General features: G+C 39.4%; 1 protein-coding gene across 1 annotated transcript in view; it reads right to left on the bottom strand.

Annotated features, from left to right (window-relative positions):
- CLASP1 (cytoplasmic linker associated protein 1) overlaps window positions 1-19,221 on the bottom strand; it is a 279,688-nt gene that overhangs the window by 147,276 nt on the left and 113,191 nt on the right. The window contains exon 8 of the mRNA XM_080798123.1: window positions 8,459-8,526. Coding sequence (XP_080654249.1) covers window positions 8,459-8,526 — 68 coding nt within the window. The remainder of the gene's footprint in view (window positions 1-8,458; window positions 8,527-19,221) is intronic.

The raw sequence follows: 19,221 nt of genomic DNA, 5'->3' as shown, positions 1-19,221 counted from the left end.
GCAATTTGGCAGCAAAATGATGCTCTAGATACAGGCATGTATTAGAGTTGATAATTTTATAATTATGTTATTTAGTTTGTAGTTTTGTCAGCAATCAATATTTTCTCTTTTCCTTTAGCTACAGGATTTTTATGGAATTTTCACAGATTTAACCAGGATGAAACTTTCATTCTTTCCTCATAAACATGTTAGCTTTGCTCAAGAAGCTCGAAAACATGCACATTTTTAACCAAATTAATGTCCATGGGCCTCACTTCAATCAAATCTAATTAAAGATCATTAAGTGGCCGCAGATAAAGGACACTGACTAGTCTGTAATTACTGGCTCTTTCATGCTGAAAATCCAATTCTCCTGGGAGCATAAGCACATCTGCATGATTAAGAGAAAGACTTACATAGAAAATAATTTGCTTTTTGAAACCCATGGAAGGCAAAACTGTAATTTTTGCTTCAAGGGGTTTGCTAATTATATGCAGATGGAAAAAAAGAAAAAGAAACATCTATAAAACAACATATTTTTAACTCCCATATTCTTGCCATTCAAAGCTGAAAGGCCTTTGGGTAACCTAGCAACAACAACAAAAAAATCCTACAAAGATGAAGTGCTCTATTACAGATAGGACACTCCTTTCCAATTGCCACTCAGCTGCTTTTCCATTACTGTTTTTTAGTCACAATTGTGCACTTAAAAAAAATTAAGCCCATGGGTTACATAAACATAGTCAATTACACATCTTAGAACAACCTAATTTTGAATATGTCAAGAAACAGACTCTGTGATGAAACTCATCTCTTCCCTACAAGTATAGCTATTACATTAATAGTTTCTTTCAACTTAGCTCAAACCCACAGCTTTTCTTACTCAAATGAAGGTTGCCGTTCATAAGTAACAACAAAAAAAGTGACAAATTTCATAAAAATTAAAAACTTTTAAATACCAACCAAGTAAAAAAAAGACAACCCATGGAAGAGAGAAAAATATTTGCAAATCATATATCCAGTAAGAGTCTGATGTCCAGAAGATATAAAGAATTCTTACAGTTCAACAACAAAAAGACAAACACCAATTTAAAAATGGACAAAGAACAGCAATCAACAGGGAAAAAAAAATAAAAGGCATCCAAATTGCTAAGGAAGAAGTAAAACTGTCACTAATTGCAGATGATGTGATACTAAACATAGAAAACTCCGAAGACTCTCCTTCCCCCTAAAAAAACTATTAGAACTTACAAATGAATCCAGTAAAGGTTGCAGGATACAAAATCAGAATACAGTAATCTATTGCACTTCTATTAACCAAAAACAAAGTAGTAGAAAATGAAATTAAGAAAACAATTCCATTTACATTTGTACCCAAAAAAACCCCTAGGAATAATAAGCTTATAGAGGTGTAAACCTGGCGATTCACAGACCTGTACCCCTGGGGATAAAAATACATTATATGTTTATTAAAATAAAAAAATTTAAAAAAAAATAAGCTTATAGAGACGAGGACCTGTACTCTGAAAACTAAAACACTGATAAGAGAAACTGAAGATGATATAATTAAATGAAAAGGTATATCATGCTAAATCATGGACTGGAAGAATTAATATTGTTAAAATGTCCATATTACCCAAAGCCATCTATAAATTCAATGCAACTCCTGTCAAAATACCAGTAGAATTTTTCACAAAATTTTAAGAACCCTAAAATTTGTATGGAGCAACAAAAGACTGTAAACTGCGGAACCAACCAGGAAAAAAAGCAGAACAAAGCCGGAGGTATCAAAATTCCAGATTTCAAGATATACTATAAAGATATGCTAATCAAAACAGTATGGTACCAACACAAAAACTGACATATAGATCAATGGAACAGAACAGAGAGCCTAGAAATAAGCCAATGTTTATATAGTCAATTAATCTATGACAAAGGAAGCAAGACTATATAATGGGGAAAAGACTGTCTTTTCAATAAACAATGTTGGTTCTGAAACTAGTATTACACTGTATGTTAACTAACTATAACTTAAACAAAAACTTGAAACTACAGAGGGTGCCTAAGTGGTTCAGTCCGTCTGCCTTTGGCTCAGGTCATGATCTCAGGGCCCTGGCTTCTCCTCCCTCTGCCATTCACCTCCTCCCGCCACTTGGGCTCTCTCTGTCAAATAAATACAATCTTTAAAAAAAAACAACAACAAAACTTCAAACTACAAAATAAATGGTGTTGGGAAAACTGGACAGCTACATGCAAAAGAATTAAACTGAACCACTTTTTTACACTATACACAAAAATAAACTCAAAATGAATTAAGGACCTAAATGTGAGACCTGAAACTATAAAATTCTTAAAAGAAAACACAGGTAGTAATTTCCTGGACATCAACCTTAGCAACATTTTCATAGATTACAAGAGGAACAAAAGCAAAAATAAACTATCAGTACTACATCAAAATAGAAAACTTTTGTAGAGCAAAGGAAACCATCAACAACAAAAAGGCAGTCTACTGAATGGGAAAAGATACCTACAAATGCTTTATTCAATACAAAATTAATATCCAACATACATAGATAACTTTTATAATTAAACACCAAAAAACCAAACAATCCAATTAAAACATGGGCAGGAATCTGAATAGACATTTTACCAAAGACATATAGATGCCAAGAGACACATAAGATGATGCTCAACATCACTGATCATCAGGGAAATTCAAATCAAAACCATAATTAGATATCACCTTATACCTGTCATATGTATAGAATCAAAAAAAATAAGAAATAACAAGTGCTGGTAAATATGTAGAGAAGGAACCCTTGCGCACTGTTCATGGGAATGTAAATTTGTGCAGCCACTGTGGAAAATAATTTGGAGGTTCCTCAAAAAATTAGAAATAACCATATTACCCTAGTAATTCCATTCCTGGGTATTTACCAAGACAAAACAAAAACACTAATTCAAAAAGATATATGCACCCCTACGTTTACTGTAGCATTATTTACAATAGCCAAGATATGAAAGCAACCCAAGTGTTGAATGGATAAAGAAGATGGTGGGTATGTGTGGGTGTGGGTGTACGTGTGGGGAGGGTATGTGGGGGTGTGTGTGGGGGGGTGTCTACTCTGCCATAAAAAAGAATGAGAGCTGGGCACCTGGGTGGCTCAATCAGTTAAGTGTCTGCCTTCAGCTCAGGTCAAGATCCCAGGGCCCTGGGATTGAGCCCCATGTCAGGCTCCCTGCTCAGTGTGGGGTCTGTTTCCTCCCTCTGCCTCTGCTCCTCCCCCCACTCATGCTCCCTCTCTTTCTCTCTCTCAAAATAAGCAAAATCTTAACAAAAAAAAGAGATCTTATCATTTGTAACAACGTGAATGGACTTAAAAGGTATTATGTTAAGTGAAACAAATCAGAAAGACAAATACCATATGATTTTACTTACATGTGGAATTTTAAAAACAAAACAAATGAATGAATGAACACAGAAACAAAGAGAGGAAACAGACTCATATAGGGAACAAACGGATGGTTGCCAGAGGAGCAGGGAGTAGGAAAATGGCCAATGAGTGAAGGGGAATGGAAGGTTCGGGCTCCCAGTTACGGAATAAATAAATCATGGGGATGAAAGGTGCAGCATAAGGAATAAAGTCAATGGTCCTGTAAAAGTGCTGTATGGTGACAGATGGTGGTGGCACTCTACAACATCAGAGTTGTGGAATCACTATGCTGTGGACCTGAAACTAATGTAACACTGTGTGCCAACCATACTTCAATTTAAAAATAAATAAATAAATAAATAAATAGACAAACAAACACAAACAACCTTTAAAAAAAAAAAAAAGGACAAAGGAACTCAACAGACATTTTTCCAAAGAGGATTTACAAATGGCCAACAAGCACATGAAAAAATGCTCAACATCACTAGTCATCAAGGAAATGCAAATCAAAACCATAATGACAACACTTCACACCCACCAGGATGACTATAATCAAAGAAACAGACAATAACAAGTATTGACGTAAATATGAATAAATTACAACTTTCATACATTGTCGGTGAGAATGTAAAATGGTGCAGCCACTTGGAAAACAAGGTGCCAGTTAGGCAAAGGTTAAATACAGAGTTACCACAGGAGCCAACATTCTACTGCAAGGTATATACACGGGAGAAATGAAAACATCTCCACATAAAAACTTTCAAATATTCATGGTACCATTGTTCATAAGAATTAAAAAGTAGAAACTCAAATGTCCATAAACTGATGAGTGGGTAAACATAAGGTGGTATATCCATACAATGGTAAAATATTATTCAGCTATAAAAAGGAATAAAGTTCTAATACATGCTATCCCATGGGTGAATCCTGAAAACATTATGCTAAGTTAAAGAAGCCATACAGAAAAAGCCGTATGTTGTGTGATTCCATTTATATAAAATGTCCTGAATAGGCAAATCCCTTGAAACAGAAAGTAGGTTGCCAGGGACTGGGAGGAAAAGGAAATTGGGAGTGCTAATGATCACAGGTATTCTTTGGGGGTGATAAAAATATTCTGGAATCAGATAATTGCACAATTTTGTGAATACACACACAAAAAAATTATACACTTTAAAAAAAGTAAAATTTTTGGTATAGACTTATCTCAATATTTGAAATACGCTGATAAATCCCCCCCAAAATAATCCAACACTCACTTCTAATAAAAATTTAGATAAAAAGGAATAGATGAGAACTACCTCACATTTTGCTAAAGAGGATCTACAAAAAACGTACAATTAACATCACACTTAGTTGTGAAAGACCTAAGACTGGGAACCAGAGGGCTATTCCCACCACCTCTAATTATGTAGAAGAGGAAATTCTAGCCAGTGCAATAAGGCAAGAAAAGAAGTAGGAGCGCCTGCGTGGCCCAGTGGGTTAAGCCTCTGCCTTCGGCTCAGGTCATGATCTCAGGGTCCTGGGATCAAGCCCCGCATCGGGCTCTCTGCTCAGCGGGGAGCCTTCTTCCCTTCCTCTCTCTGCCTGCCTCTCTGCCTACTTGTGATCTCTCTCTGTAACAAATAAGTAAATAAAATCTTTTTAAAAAGTAAGTAATACATAAATCTGAGAGAGATAAAACTACTCCTAGTTGCAGATGATTTGTCTATGCAGAAAATGCCAAGGAATCTACGACAACTCCAAGAACTAATGGGAAACTTCAGAAAGGTCACAGTCTACCTATATAAGCAGCAAACTGAAGACAGCAGAGCGTGGAGAGCTGAGAAGAAGTACAGCAGTCAGTGGTCTGATGTGCAGGGTTCAAAAACTGGTTATACTGGGAGTCAGTGAACCAAAAAAACAAAAATTAGAGGAGGGTTTTATTATGTTCCAAATGCGGTTTCTCTATGCTGTCTAAATGTTCACTGACTCGAGCAAAGCAGGAGATTAGGTGGTTTGCTTTTGACAGCTGCTTACCAGTCTCTCAAAGTTACCATAGAGAGACCAAACTTATTTGGATTAAGAATTCTAAAATCTTCATACCCTTTTACGTGATTCTGTTTTGGTTCCAACAATTAAAAAGTAATACTACATACAGATAGCAAAAAGCTGAAATTTTAAAGGCCTCCAGTAAGTCTTAATTCAAGATTTCCTTGCCATCTGCTATTTTTAACACAGATGCCTGAAAGAACTGTCTTCATTCTCAATCCTACCCCTTTACCACATACACATACATATATGGATATGCAGGGACAAAATTTACAACACATGGAAGGTTTAGAATGAAATATTGTTGTGACACACCCAGAGCCACAGGATTTTAGTGTTCTTGACTGAATCATGTATGTCGTGTTCATTAAAACTCATAGAGTATACAAAGGCTCTCCTGGGCAAGGCCTCCAGCATGGGTGTTTCTCCTCCCCACTGCCAGTATTATAATGAGATTCTGTTTCATCGTTATGATTTATAACACAGGCTATAAAGCACAAACTCACTTTTCAGCCACCACCACTGCCTCTTTACGTGGTACTTTTTATCTTGGTACCAACAAGTACCAAGGTTTAAACTGGGAAACTACACCAACTACACAAATTCACACACACAGAGAATTAAAAGCTCATGTCTGGCAACTGGCTGGGCAGCTCTGCCCATGTACGCCATCAACACCACTCACTACAGGCGCATAAGTCCCCCATGGCCAGGATTCTGGTTCTAGCTCTACCAGGAATGCACTGGAAAGCACATATAAAAGTATGTATACAAGTAGGGGGCACCTGGCTGGCTCAGGCACTAGAGTGTGCTACTCGATCTCAGGCTTTTAAGATCGAATTCCATGTTGGATACAGACATGACTTAAAAGTAAAATCTTAGGGGCACCTGGGTGGCTCAGTGGGTTAAAGCCTCTGCCTTCAGCTCAGGTCATGATCCCAGGGTCCTGAGATCGAGCCCCACATTGGGCTCTCTGCTCTCTCTCTCTCTCTCTCTCTGCCTGCCTCTCTGCCTACTTGTGATCTCTGTCTGTCAGATAAATAAATAAATGAATAATCCTTAAAAAATAATAAAATAAAATAAAATAAAATCTTAAAAAAAAAGTAGGGGGCAATGTACAGAAGTTATGCCATGATAAAATTATATACAAATTATACAGTGACAGACAAATGAATTTTAAGTGAGTATGAAAAAATGAACACTGATTTACTGGTGATAGCAAAATTACTGTAAATACTCTTTTCTGCCCTTTTAATATTCTGTTTTTATAAACATATAGAAGAGAAATAAGGGGGGATTAGTGAAAGCATGTGTAGAACTCTTTAATCAGTCTCTAAGAAACATAATATACAGACAAATTCCTTACTGGTAATGACATGTACACAGCAGAGGAGGACTTAAAAGATCTACATCCTGTTCCCTGCTCGGTCCCTACGTAGTAGCAGTGACATTCCCCCAAGTGACAACCTTTTATTGACTTCAAGTTTTCAAAATTTGACAGCTATGCTGTGACCTAAGATCCCTAGCAATTCAGAAATTGCTATGATGCAATGAGGTATCCAAAAGTTAGAAAAAGGGGTGCCTGGGTGGCTCAGTGGGTTAAGCCTCTGACTTCGGCCCAGGTCATGATCTCAGGGTCCTGGGATCGAGTCCCGCATTGGGGGGGGGGGGGCAGGTCTCTGCTCAGCAGGGAGCCTGCTTCCCCTTCTCTCTCTGCCTGCCTCTCTGCCTTCTTGTGATCTCTGTCAAATAAATAAATAAAATATTAAAAAAAAAAGTTAGAAAAAGTTCTTGGTGGCATCTGCTTTGTGAGGACTTTACTCATACATTCATACACACTTATGCATCAAATTCACTTGCCTTTTTTCACCTTCTGGAATCACAAGAAATAACCACTTGTCCTCAACCATCATCACAAAGTACAGTAAAAGAAATGTAAGTACCAGAAACATTAAGTCACAATTCAAGTCTCAGTCACTATTCTGTTTATTTATTTGACAATATTTACTGCATACCTATACCACAAGCCAGGGACATCTTGAGGCACTCAGGATAAAGAAGGGAATAATACAATGTCCTCGCCCCCATGAATAAACAAACTATTTTGCAGAGATACGGAGTAAGAAGAACATTCAACAGAATGAAGGCACAGAGTTCCCTTAGAACATCAGAAGTGCTATCCTGGCTGGCCTTGGTAATAAGGTGTGTGTGCAGCCAAGGTCTGGGTGGAATGAAGAGGAGGAGGGCCACAGAGACCCCTGGGGACAAATGTTTCAAGCAGAAAGAATCATAAGCACTGAGGCCCTGAAGCAGAAGCTTGGAATGTTCAAAATTAGCAAGGAGGTCAACAGGACAGGAACCAAGAGAACTCTGGGGAAGAATACCAAATGACATGAGAATGGTGGTCAGCATCAGATCACGTGCAGGGCCTGGTGGGCCAGGGTGAGCCACTGAGCCGCAGTCTCTATGTGATGAAAACCTCGGGAGGATTCTGAACCGGGTATTAACATCACAGCAGTTACATCCAAAAAGGATTACTTGAGGGGTGCCTGGCTGCCGCAGTGGACAGAGCATGAGACTCAATCCCAGGGTCATGAGTTCAAGTTCCACATTGGGTGTGGAACCTACTTAAAAAATTTTTTTACCTAAAAATAATAAAAATGGAAGGACTACTCTGTTGTGTGAAAAACAGCATGCTTGGGGAGAGTAACAGCAAGGACGCTGGTCAGAAGGCCACCATGAGAGCACAGGTAAAAGACTACAAGGACTTGCACTAGGAGCAGAGCAGCGGCTACGGTCAGAATTGCCCAGGATTCCAAGCTCCTGAGTTCAGTGTGCGCTCCAAAAGAAAGTTGGCGACAACACCACAGTTTCTGGCCTGGGAAAGTGGGTACATGGAGGTAAGACTTCGGACCTAGCCACTGTCCTCAAGATATCAAATTCAGCTGTTCAGACCTAACATATTACTGACCTAAAACTGAAAAGGCAAAAATAGAACGACTGCTTTTTCTACTTACCGTTTGCTGACTGTATCATGTTTCCAGATTTTTGGACTTCATCAAATTTTGTAAAAATTACATTCAACCTGTATGGAAAAAAAAAATACACTCGTATATATAGAAACTATTAACTATCACCATTTACAGTCAATTATATTAAAACACTAATGTGAAGTTGAGTCACACCCCCCACAAAAAATCAAGGATACAAACCCACCTAATAACAAAAACAGTAACTACATTAATAACATTAATGACATCCAACAATAATCGAGCATTTATTATAGACTAAGCACTGGCTTAGGACTCTCTCTGAAAATCTTAATCCTTACAATAGCCATATGCAAGATTATTATCATCTCCATTTTACAGATGAGGAAACCAGAAAACTTACTCTGGCTAACGTGGTGAGTTCAGGTGGAGATGGCAGCCCTGAGAGTAAGAATCCAGAGCTCATGCTCTCAGGCACTGTATTAAATGGACTGACCGCTCTACACAAAATGTATACATTATGAAAAGCGCATGTTTCTCCTATTTCTGTCTAAGCACAGACTGGTGATCACTTAGGATAAAGATTTTCAGAATCTGCTGACATTACAATTTAAAGGCTCTTCTGTGACTTATGCTTAATTAAAAAATGCTCTAAATAATTTCTCCAGAAACAAGCACTGTGACTAGATTCTTTAGCTGAAAAAAATCTCCATCTATTTTCTATTAATGGATCAATGTCACCTTGACACTGAAATTGAAACAAAACTCCTTAACCAGTCAAAACATTCCATCCTAGTGACACCAGTAATGAGAGAAAAATTGGGAGTAGGGTGGGGTGGAGGAATGCTAATCTTGCTTGGTAGAAGTCAAGAAAAAAATGAGGCTTTCTGAAGCAAAACACAGACACACTGGAATAAGTGTGAAGGATGAGAGTTCAAAGCAATGTACTTCTGCGTTCAGACCCACACCACCCATTTCCAGGACCCGACTAAAAATTTTAGCACTTGCTTACAAACTGTCCTGTCAGACAAGCTGTAATTAGTTCAAACATGTTTGTCTTTTCTTCACAACTACAACGGACTCTCCTTCAGGATAGGGATGGGAACTATATACTTTTGGTGTTCTGTATTCATCAGATACCATGTCATGCAGGAGGGTTCCATCCCTGCGGGAATCCTGTTCCTGTCCTCACTACCGAAACTAGGTACATCCTGGCCTCCATTCATCCATAGTTCATTCACTGAGCCCAGCACCCAGCTGGCCAGAGGATAAGTGTGTAATGTTCATAACTTCTAAAGCTTCTACTTCATTCTCTTCTTCTTAGAATGTCACATTCTAAGTAAGGGGGGAGCCAAAAGTACACATCAGCAAAGAGATGTAAAGTGAGGGGGATGAAGGAGCCTGAAATACTACCTTCCCCCCATTCCCGTTCCATGGCAGGTATCAATCTTTTTTGCCCATCTTTCCATCTAAAGCCCAGACAGAGCCTCAAAATCCTTCTCAAAGCCACTCCAGGCAGCCACTACCAATTAATCAAAGTTGGCACTGAATTACAAAAATCTTCTTTGTCATCTCAGGACCAGATAGGAGTAAAACTCACTTTCAAGTCCAGAGGTTACTAAAAGATCTGGAAAAAATGCCTCAGAATCAATTTCTTATGATGTTTCCATCACCTTCCCTCTTAAAAGCACCAAAGATCTCCAGTGGCTTACAAAGCGTGTGAATAATGTCACTACACAGGTTGCCAGGGCATATGCCCTGACCAACTTCCCACTTTATTGTGTCACAACTACACCCTCTGATGTGAGCAGGCCTGCAAACTTACAAGTTAGGAACAAGGCAGCCCTCTCGCCTTGGCTGTTCCTAAAATTCCTGCAAGAGGCAAGAATTTCGCCCACTGTTGGTTAGAGTAGTCACCATTCTCAGTGGCCACTGTGGGAGAGTCTGCAGATTCTCTCGCTGGGGCAATGTCTACTCACTGGGGCCACATTACCCATATCTACAACAAGCTACCCACAAGCTGGCCCAAACAACTAGGTATGAGAATGCTCAAAAGATTACTACTTTTGGTACTGCACTTTAATTCAGAATTTCCTCAGGCAGGTGTGCCTCACCCTCTACTCACACTTCTGTCTCACTAGCTGCCTCATTCTCTGCTCAGTAATGTCTATACAGGGGATCCCTAAGAAGCTTACCATCTCAGGAGGCCAGTAAGCTGGCTTCAGGACAGTCTAACACCAACAAAGAATGCCTGAGGAGTGGCTTCTTTGCCTTTAGTTCTGAACACAGCAATATGAAATGCCTCACTGGGACCAACGAATTTGTATAAACCTTAAAGGGTGAGTTTTATACATTCAAAGACACTGCATATATAACTAAGGATTACTCACGAAAGGCACCAAATTTTTTTTTTCATTTTTCATTTTAAATCTCTGGATCTCAAATTTAAATTTTGACAAGTAAGCAATACCATTTTCCCCTGGTTTTTCTGAATTCAAAATTTATATTCAACTCTTCAGTCGAACTGGCATTTATTTTACTATAAGATGTAGATCTAATTATTCCTTCCTAGAATATCTTATAAATTTAGGGGCGCCTGAGTGGCTCATTTGGTCGGGCGTCCAACTCTCGATTTCAGCTCAGGTCATGATCTCGGGGTCATGAGATTGAGCCCCATGTCTGGCTCTGTGTTGGGTGTGGAGCCTGCTCAAGATTCTCTCTCTCCCTCTCCCTCCTAATCCCATGACTCTCTCTTAAATATTAATTAATTTTAAAAATTAAAATAATTTCATAAAAGCAAATACTAGTCTGTTCACAATCAACAAGACCCATCCACACGCTCAGAACTTTTCATTGATTTTTAGTCCACTACTCTTAAATATGAGCAGATAACCAAGCATTCAAAGACACACGAGCAAAGTTTTTAAAGTGAAAGAGAACAACATGAATAAATACATACTCCAAAATCACAATACAGAGGAAAGAAGAGGCAATGAGAGGTTTTTAAAATATATCATTAATACTTCCAAAGAGATCAAGAAAATACTGCAATTATAAAAACTAGCATGGAAGGAGCCCTTCAAAATGACAGAATAAGGACCCCTGACAATCTGTTCCTCCAAAGCAGCAAATAAAACATGGGGGAAAATCTGTCAAAATCAAGTTTTTAAGGCTCTGAAAACAAAGGCTTGCAACAATCCAAGGAGCACTCTTCAAGAAAAATGGCTAATCTTGGTAAGGACAAAAAGCTTTTCACTGTTTTGCTGTATCTTATTTCCATCTCCAACTCACTAGCTAAATACTCAACAGCCCAAATCATGGCAGTTTGAAAACCAGCAGCCTTAAAGCCACTGGGAGGAGCTGAACGAGTGTGAAGCAGCATAAAAATCCCCATTCTAAGAGAACTGTAATTATTTCACCTGTCTGGCATATTCCAGAATCCCCATTCACAGTGTTTTACTTGACCTGATTCACACATGCTTAGTGGGAGAGACTCTTTTCCCTGAAGCCATGATCAAAAAGAATCCACAGCAACTGTTTAACATGGCAGTTGCCTGAGATGATAAAACTGGAGCAAAGACACTGACCAAAAAACTTACAAAGAAAAAAGGAGAAGGATTTCTTCGCAGGGAACTTTGAAAAAATCTGACATATTCCTGGGAATCTGCAAGGCTACATAAATGTGCAAGACTGTAACAAAGTCTGAGGAAAGACCTAAGAAGTCATTAAGGTCTCAAGCCTGCCTGACCTTGAGGCTCTGCACAAGCAGCCAATAAAGGGGAAGGCAGCAATGTAAAAACTGCCTGCTAGAACACTGAAAACATTCCTCAACATACACAGACAGTCCTTCACCAAAGGCTACGAGATTTACTGATTAAAGGCATTCAAGGAAATCTCTGTCTAATCATTAGCTGAACACTAAGTTAACCAAGCAGAGACTTCAGTAGCCATACACATAAAAAAATAAAAATAAAAATACAGACTGTATGCAATTAGTTCAGGAAAATCACTTAAGCAAGGAACAACAAAAACAACAAACACCACCAATAACAAATCTGAAGAGAAAGCAAACAGGATTTCCAAAGTTGTCACAACAGATTATTGTAAATGACCAGTTTCAGCTGGTCAAGTATAAAAAAAATTACACATGTAAAGAAACAAGAAAATATGGCCCATACAGGGAAAAAAAAAATTAGTCAACAGAAACTATCCTTAAAGGAAGCCCTGACACTGAACTTAATAGATGAATACTTGAAATCAACTATTATAAATGTGTTGAAAGAACTAAAGGAAACTACTTCTAAAGAATTAAAGGAAGGGGCGACTGGGTGGCTCAGTGGGTTAAAGCCTCTGCCTTCAGCTCAGGTCATGATCCCAGGGTCCTGGGATCGAGCCCCACATCTGGCTCTCTGCTCAGGGGGGAGCCTGCTTCCCTTCCTCTCTCTGCCTGCCTCTCTGCCTACTTGTGATCTCTATCAAATAAATAAATAATCTTAAAAAAAAAAAAAGAATTAAAGGAAAATATAAGAACAATGTTTCACCAAATAGAGAATATCAATGAAGAAACAGAAAAAATAAGAATCATAGAGAAGTTCTAAAAATGAAAAGTATAAAAACTGAAATAAGAAATTCACTAGAGGGGCGTCTGGGTGGCTCAGTGGGTTAAGCCACTGCCTTCGGCTCAGGTCATGATCTCAGGGTCCTGGGATCAAGCCCCACATCTGGCTCTTTGCTCAGCGGGGAGCCTGCTTCTCTCTCTCTCTCTCTCTCTCTCCCCCTCTCCCCCTCCCCTGCCTGCCTCTCTGCCTACTTGTGATCTCTCTCTGTCAAAAGAATTAATAAAATCTTAAAAGAAAGAAAGAAAGAAAGAAAGAAAGAAAGAAAGAAAGAAATTAATTAATTAATTCACTAGATAGGGCATCTGGCTGGCTTGGTCAGTAGACCATGCAACTTTTGATCTCTGGGTTGTGGGTTCAAGCCCCATGTTGGTATAGAGATTACCTAAAAAAATAAAACCTTTTTAAAAATTTCACAAGAGGGCTCAACAACAAATTTTTGCTGGGGGAAGAGAAAGCCACAAACTTAAAGATGAATCAATTGGAAATACCCTGAGAAACAAAAAAAAGAGAGAGCCTAAGAGTTCATGTTCTTATAATACATTTAATGGGAATTACCAGAAGAAGAGAGAAAAAAGGCAGAATACATGGCAAAATAATGGCCAAAAACTTCACACGTTTTATATAAAATTTTAATCTACATGTTCAAGAAGCTCAACAAATGTCAAATGGGATAAATTTAAAGAGATACTAACCTAGACAAAAGAGAAACAAACTCTTGGAAGAAAAGACAAAGAGAAAATCTTGAACGCAACAATAAATAAGGCAGGAAACAACAAATGTTGGATAGGAGGCAGAGAAAGGGGAACCCTCCTACACTATTGGTGGGAATGCAAGCTGGGGTAACCACTCTGAAAAACAGTAGGGAGGTTCCTCAAAAAGTTGAAAATAGAGCTACCCTATGACCCAGCAATCGCCCTACTGGGTATTTACCCCAAAAAGACAAATGTAGTGATCCAAAGGGTTCCTGCACCCCTATGTTTAGAGCACCAATGTCCACAATTGCCAAACTATAGAAACAGTCCAGATGTCCACTGACAGATGAATGGATAAAGATGTGGTATGTGTACACACACACACACACACACACACAGTATATTACTCAGACATCAGAAAGAATGAAATCTTACCATACACCAACGTGGATGAAACTGAAGGGTATTATACTAAGCAAAATAAGTCAATCAGAGAAAGACAATTATCATATGATCTCACTCATGTGTGGAATATAAGAAACAGTGCAGAGGATCATAGAAGAAGGGAGGGAAAACGGGAAGAAATCAGAGAGGGAGACAAACTATGAGAGATTCTTAACTATGGGAAAGAAACTGAGGGTTGCTGGAGGGAAGGTGGGTGGGAGAACAGGATAAGTGGGTGATGGGCATTAAGGAGGGCATGTAATGTGATGAGCACTGGGTCTTATATCCAACTGATGAATTACTGAACACTACATCTGAAACTAATGATGTACTCTATGTTGGCTAATTGAATTTAAATAAAAAAAAAGAGAAAGCAACAAGAGAGATGCCACTCATTGCATACAAAAAATCCTCAATGAGGAGGAGTCAAGATGGCGGAGAAGTAGCAGGCTGAGACGACATCAGGTAGCAGATCAGCTAGACAGCTTATCTAACCATTGTGAACACCTACAAATCCAACGGAAAATTGAAGAGAAGAAGAGCAACAATTCTAGAAACAGAAAATCGATCACTTTCTGAAAGGTAGGACCTGCGGAGAAGTGAATCCAAAGCGACGGGAAGACAGACCTCGGGGGGAGGGGCCAGCTCCCGGCAAGCGGCGGAGCAACGGAGCACAAAATCGGGACTTTTAAAAGTCTGCTCCACAGAGGTACATCGCTCTAGAGGCTAAACCAGGGGGAAACCCAGGCGGGGTCAGCGTAACCCCAGGTCCCGCGGGGTCACAGAAGGACCGGAGGCGTGTGATGCCGCAGAACTCGCAGGTATTAGAGCAGGGAAGCCAGCTACAGCGACAAAGATGAGCAGTGAGCTCTCAGCCCGGGGTTACCTTGTGCCGGTCACAGGCTGGGTGGGCTCGGGGGGCAGCCGGAGGCCACAGAGACAGAAGCGACCGGGCGCTTCTCACCAACTGCCAGCAATTGACCGCCTTCCGACCTGCGCGAGCGTAGGCCAGGGAGGCGGGGCAGTTGGGCGCTTTTCTCTGAGGGCGCAAGGAGGAGCGGAACCCCAAGCTCTCGGCTGCTCCGGCCGAGAGACTGGAAGGCCACCATCTTCATTCCCGTCCTCTGGAACTCTACGGAAAGCGCTCAAGGAACAAAAGCTCCCGAAAGCAAACCCGAGCGGATTACTTAGCCCGGCCCCTTGCAAAGGCGGTGCAATTCCCCTGCGGCAAAGACACTTGAGAATCACCACAACAGGCCCCTCCCCCAGAAGATCAACAAGAAACCCAGCCAAGACCAACTTTACTCACCAAGAACAGCAGAATTCTATAGGAGGAGAAAGCAAATCTTATCTGGACAAAATGACAAGGCGAAAAAACTCACCACAAAAAAAAAGAACAAGAGGCAGTACCGAAGGCTGGAGACCTAATCAATACGGACACTAGTAACATGACAGATCTAGAGTTCAGAATGACGATTCTCAAGGTTCTAGCTGGGCTCGAAAAAGGCACAGAAGATATTAGAGAAACCCTCTCCGGAGAGAAAAAAGCCCTTTCTGGAGAAATAAAAGAACTAAAATCTAACCAAGTTGAAATAAAAAATGGAAGCTCTCACTGCTAGGATAAATGAGGCAGAAGAAAGAATTAGTGACATATAAGACCAAATGACAGAGAATAAAGAAGCTGAGCAAAAGAGAGACAAACAAATACTGGACCACGAGGAGAGAATTCGAGAGATAAGCGACACCATAAGACGACACAACGTTAGAATAATTGGGATTCCAGAAGAAGAAGAAAGAGAGAGGGGAGCAGAAGGTATATTGGAGACAATTATTGGAGAGAATTTCCCTAATATGGCAAAGGTAACAAACATCAAAATCCAGGAGATGCTAAGAACGCCCCTCAAAATCAATAAAAATAGGTCCACACCTCGTCAACTGATAGTAAAATCTACAAGTCTTAGCGACAAAGAGAAAATCCTGAAAGCAGCCCGGGAAAAGAAGTCTGTAACATACAAGGGTAAAAACATTAGATTGGCAGCGGACCTATCCACAGAGACCTGGCAGGCCAGAAAGAACTGGCATGAGATATTCAGAGCACTTAACGAGAAAAACATGCAGCCAAGAATACTATATCCAGCTAGGCTATCATTGAAAACAGAAGGAGAGATAAAGAGCTTCCAGGACAAACAAAAACCGAAAGAATTTGCAAACACCAAACCAGCTCTACAGGAAATATTGAAAGGGGTCCTCTAAGCAAAGAGAGACCCTAAAAGTAGTAGATCAGAAAGGAACAGAGATAATATACAGTAACAGTCACCTTACAGGCAATACAATGGCACTAAATTCATATCTCTCAATAGTTACCCTGAATGTTAATGGGCTAAATGCCCCAATCAAAAGACACAGGGTATCAGAATGGATAAAAAAACAAAACCCATCAATATGCTGCCTACAAGAAACTCATTTTAGACCTGAAGACACCTCCAGATTTAAAGTGAAGGGGTAGAAAACAATGTACCACGCTAATGGACATCAGAAGAAAGCTGGGGTGGCAATCCTTATATCAGATCAATTAGATTATAAGCCAAAGACTATAATAAGAGATGAGGAAGGACACTATATCATACTCAAAGGGACTGTCCAACAAGAAGACCTAACAATCTTAAATATCTATGCCCCTAACATGGGAGCAGCCAACTATATAAACCAATTAATAACAAAATCAAAGAAATACATTGACAGTAATACAACAATAGCAGGGGACTTTAACACTCCCCTCACTGAAATGGACAGATCATCTAAGCAAAAGATCAACAAGGAAATAAAGGCCTTAAATGACACACTGGACCAGATGGACATCACAGATATCTTCAGAACATTCCATCCCAAAGCAACAGAATATACATTCTTCTCTAGTGCACATGGAACATTCTCCAGAATAGACCACATCCTGGGTCATAAATCAGGTCTCAATCGGTACCAAAAGATTGGGATCATTCCCTGCATATTTTCAGACCACAATGCTCTGAAGCTAGAACTCAATCACAAGAGGAAATTTGGAAAGAACGCAAATACATGGAGACTAAACAGCATCCTTCTAAAGAATGAATGGGTCAACCAGGAAATTAAAGAAGAATTGAAAAAATTCATGGAAACAAATGATCATGAAAACACAACGGTTCAAAATCTGTGGGACACAGCAAAGGCAGTCCTGAGAGGAAAATATATAGCGGTACAATCCTTTCTCAAAAAACAAGAAAGGTCTCAAATACACAACCTAACCCTACACCTAAAGGAGCTGGAGAAAGAACAACAAAGAAAGCCTAAACCCAGCAGGAGAAGAGAAATCATAAAGATCAGAGCAGAAATCAATGAAATAGAAACTAAAAAAACAATAGAACAAATCAACGAAACTAGGAGCTGGTTCTGTGAAAGAATTAATAAGATTGACAAACCCCTGGCCAGACTTATCAAAAAGAAAAGAGAAAGGACGCAAATAAATAAAATCATGAATGAAAGAGGAGAGATCACAACCAACATCAAAGAAATAAAAACAATTATAAGAACATACTACGAGCAACTCTACGCCAACAAATTTGACAACCTGGAAGAAATGGATACATTTCTAGAGACATATAAACTACCACAACTGAACCAGGAAGAAACAGAAAACCTGAACAGACCCATCCATAACCAGTAAGGAGATTGAAACGGTCATCAAAAATCTCCAAACAAACAGTCCAGGACCAGACAGCTTCCCAGGGGAATTCTACCAAACATTTAAAGAAGAATTAATTCCTATTCTCCTGAAACTGTTCCAAAAAATAGAAATGGAAGGAAAACTTCCAAACTCATTTGATGAGGCCAGCATCACCTTGATCCCCAAATCAGACAAGGATCCCACCAAAAAAGAGAATTACAGAACAATATCCTTGATGAACGCAGATGCGAAAATTCTCACCAAAATACTGGCCAAAAGGCTCCAACAGTACATTAAAAGGATTATTCACGACGACCAAGTGGGATTTATTCCAGGGCTGCAAGGTTGGTTCAACATCTGCAAATCCATCAATGTGATACAATACATTAATAAAAGAAAGAATAAGAACCATATGATACTCTCAATAGATGCTGAAAAAGCATTTGACAAAGTGCAGCATCCCTTCCTGATTAAAACTCTTCAAAGTGTAGGGATAGAAGGCGCATACCTCAATATTATCAAAGCCATCTATGAAAAACCCACTGCAAATATCATTCTCAATGGAGAAAAACTGAAAGCTTTTCCACTAAGGTCAGGAACACGGCAGGGATGTCCGTTATCACCACTGCTGTTCAACATTGTACTAGAAGTCCTAGCCTCAGCAATCAGACAACAAAAAGAAATTAAAGGCATCCAAATTGGCAAAGAAGAAGTCAAACTATCACTCTTTGCTGATGATATGATACTGTATGTGGAAAACCCAAAAGGCTCCACTCCAAAACTGCTAGAACTTGTACAGGAATTCAGTAAAGTGTCAGGATAAAAGTCAGTGCACAGAAATCAGTTGCATTTCTTTACACTAACAACAAGAAAGAAGAAAGAGAAATTGAGGAGTCAGTCCCATTTACAATCGCACCCAAAACCATAAGATACCTAGGAATAAATCTAACCAAAGAGGCAAAGAATCTGTACTCAGAAAACTATAAAGTACTCATGAAAGAAATTGAGGAAGACACAAAGAAATGGAAAAATATTCCATGCTCATGGATTGGAAGAACAAATATTGTGAAAATGTCTATGCTACCTAAAGCAATCTACACATTTAATGCAATCCCTATCAAAATCCCATCCACTTTTTTTAAAGAAATAGAACAAATAATCCTAAAATTTATATGGAATCAGAAAAGACCTCAAATAGCCAAAGGAATATTGAAAAAGAAAGCCAAAGTCGGTGGCATCACAATTCCACACTTCAAGCTCTATTACAAAGCTGTCATCATCAAGACGGTATGGTACTGGCACAAAAACAGACATATAGATCAATGGAACAGAATA

Source organism: Martes martes (assembly GCF_963455335.1).
Source record: "Martes martes genome assembly, chromosome: 3".
Taxonomy (NCBI): Eukaryota; Metazoa; Chordata; class Mammalia; order Carnivora; family Mustelidae; genus Martes; species Martes martes.
The sequence above is the reverse complement of the archived record's forward strand: the minus strand, read 5'-3'. Positions and strand labels throughout refer to the sequence as shown.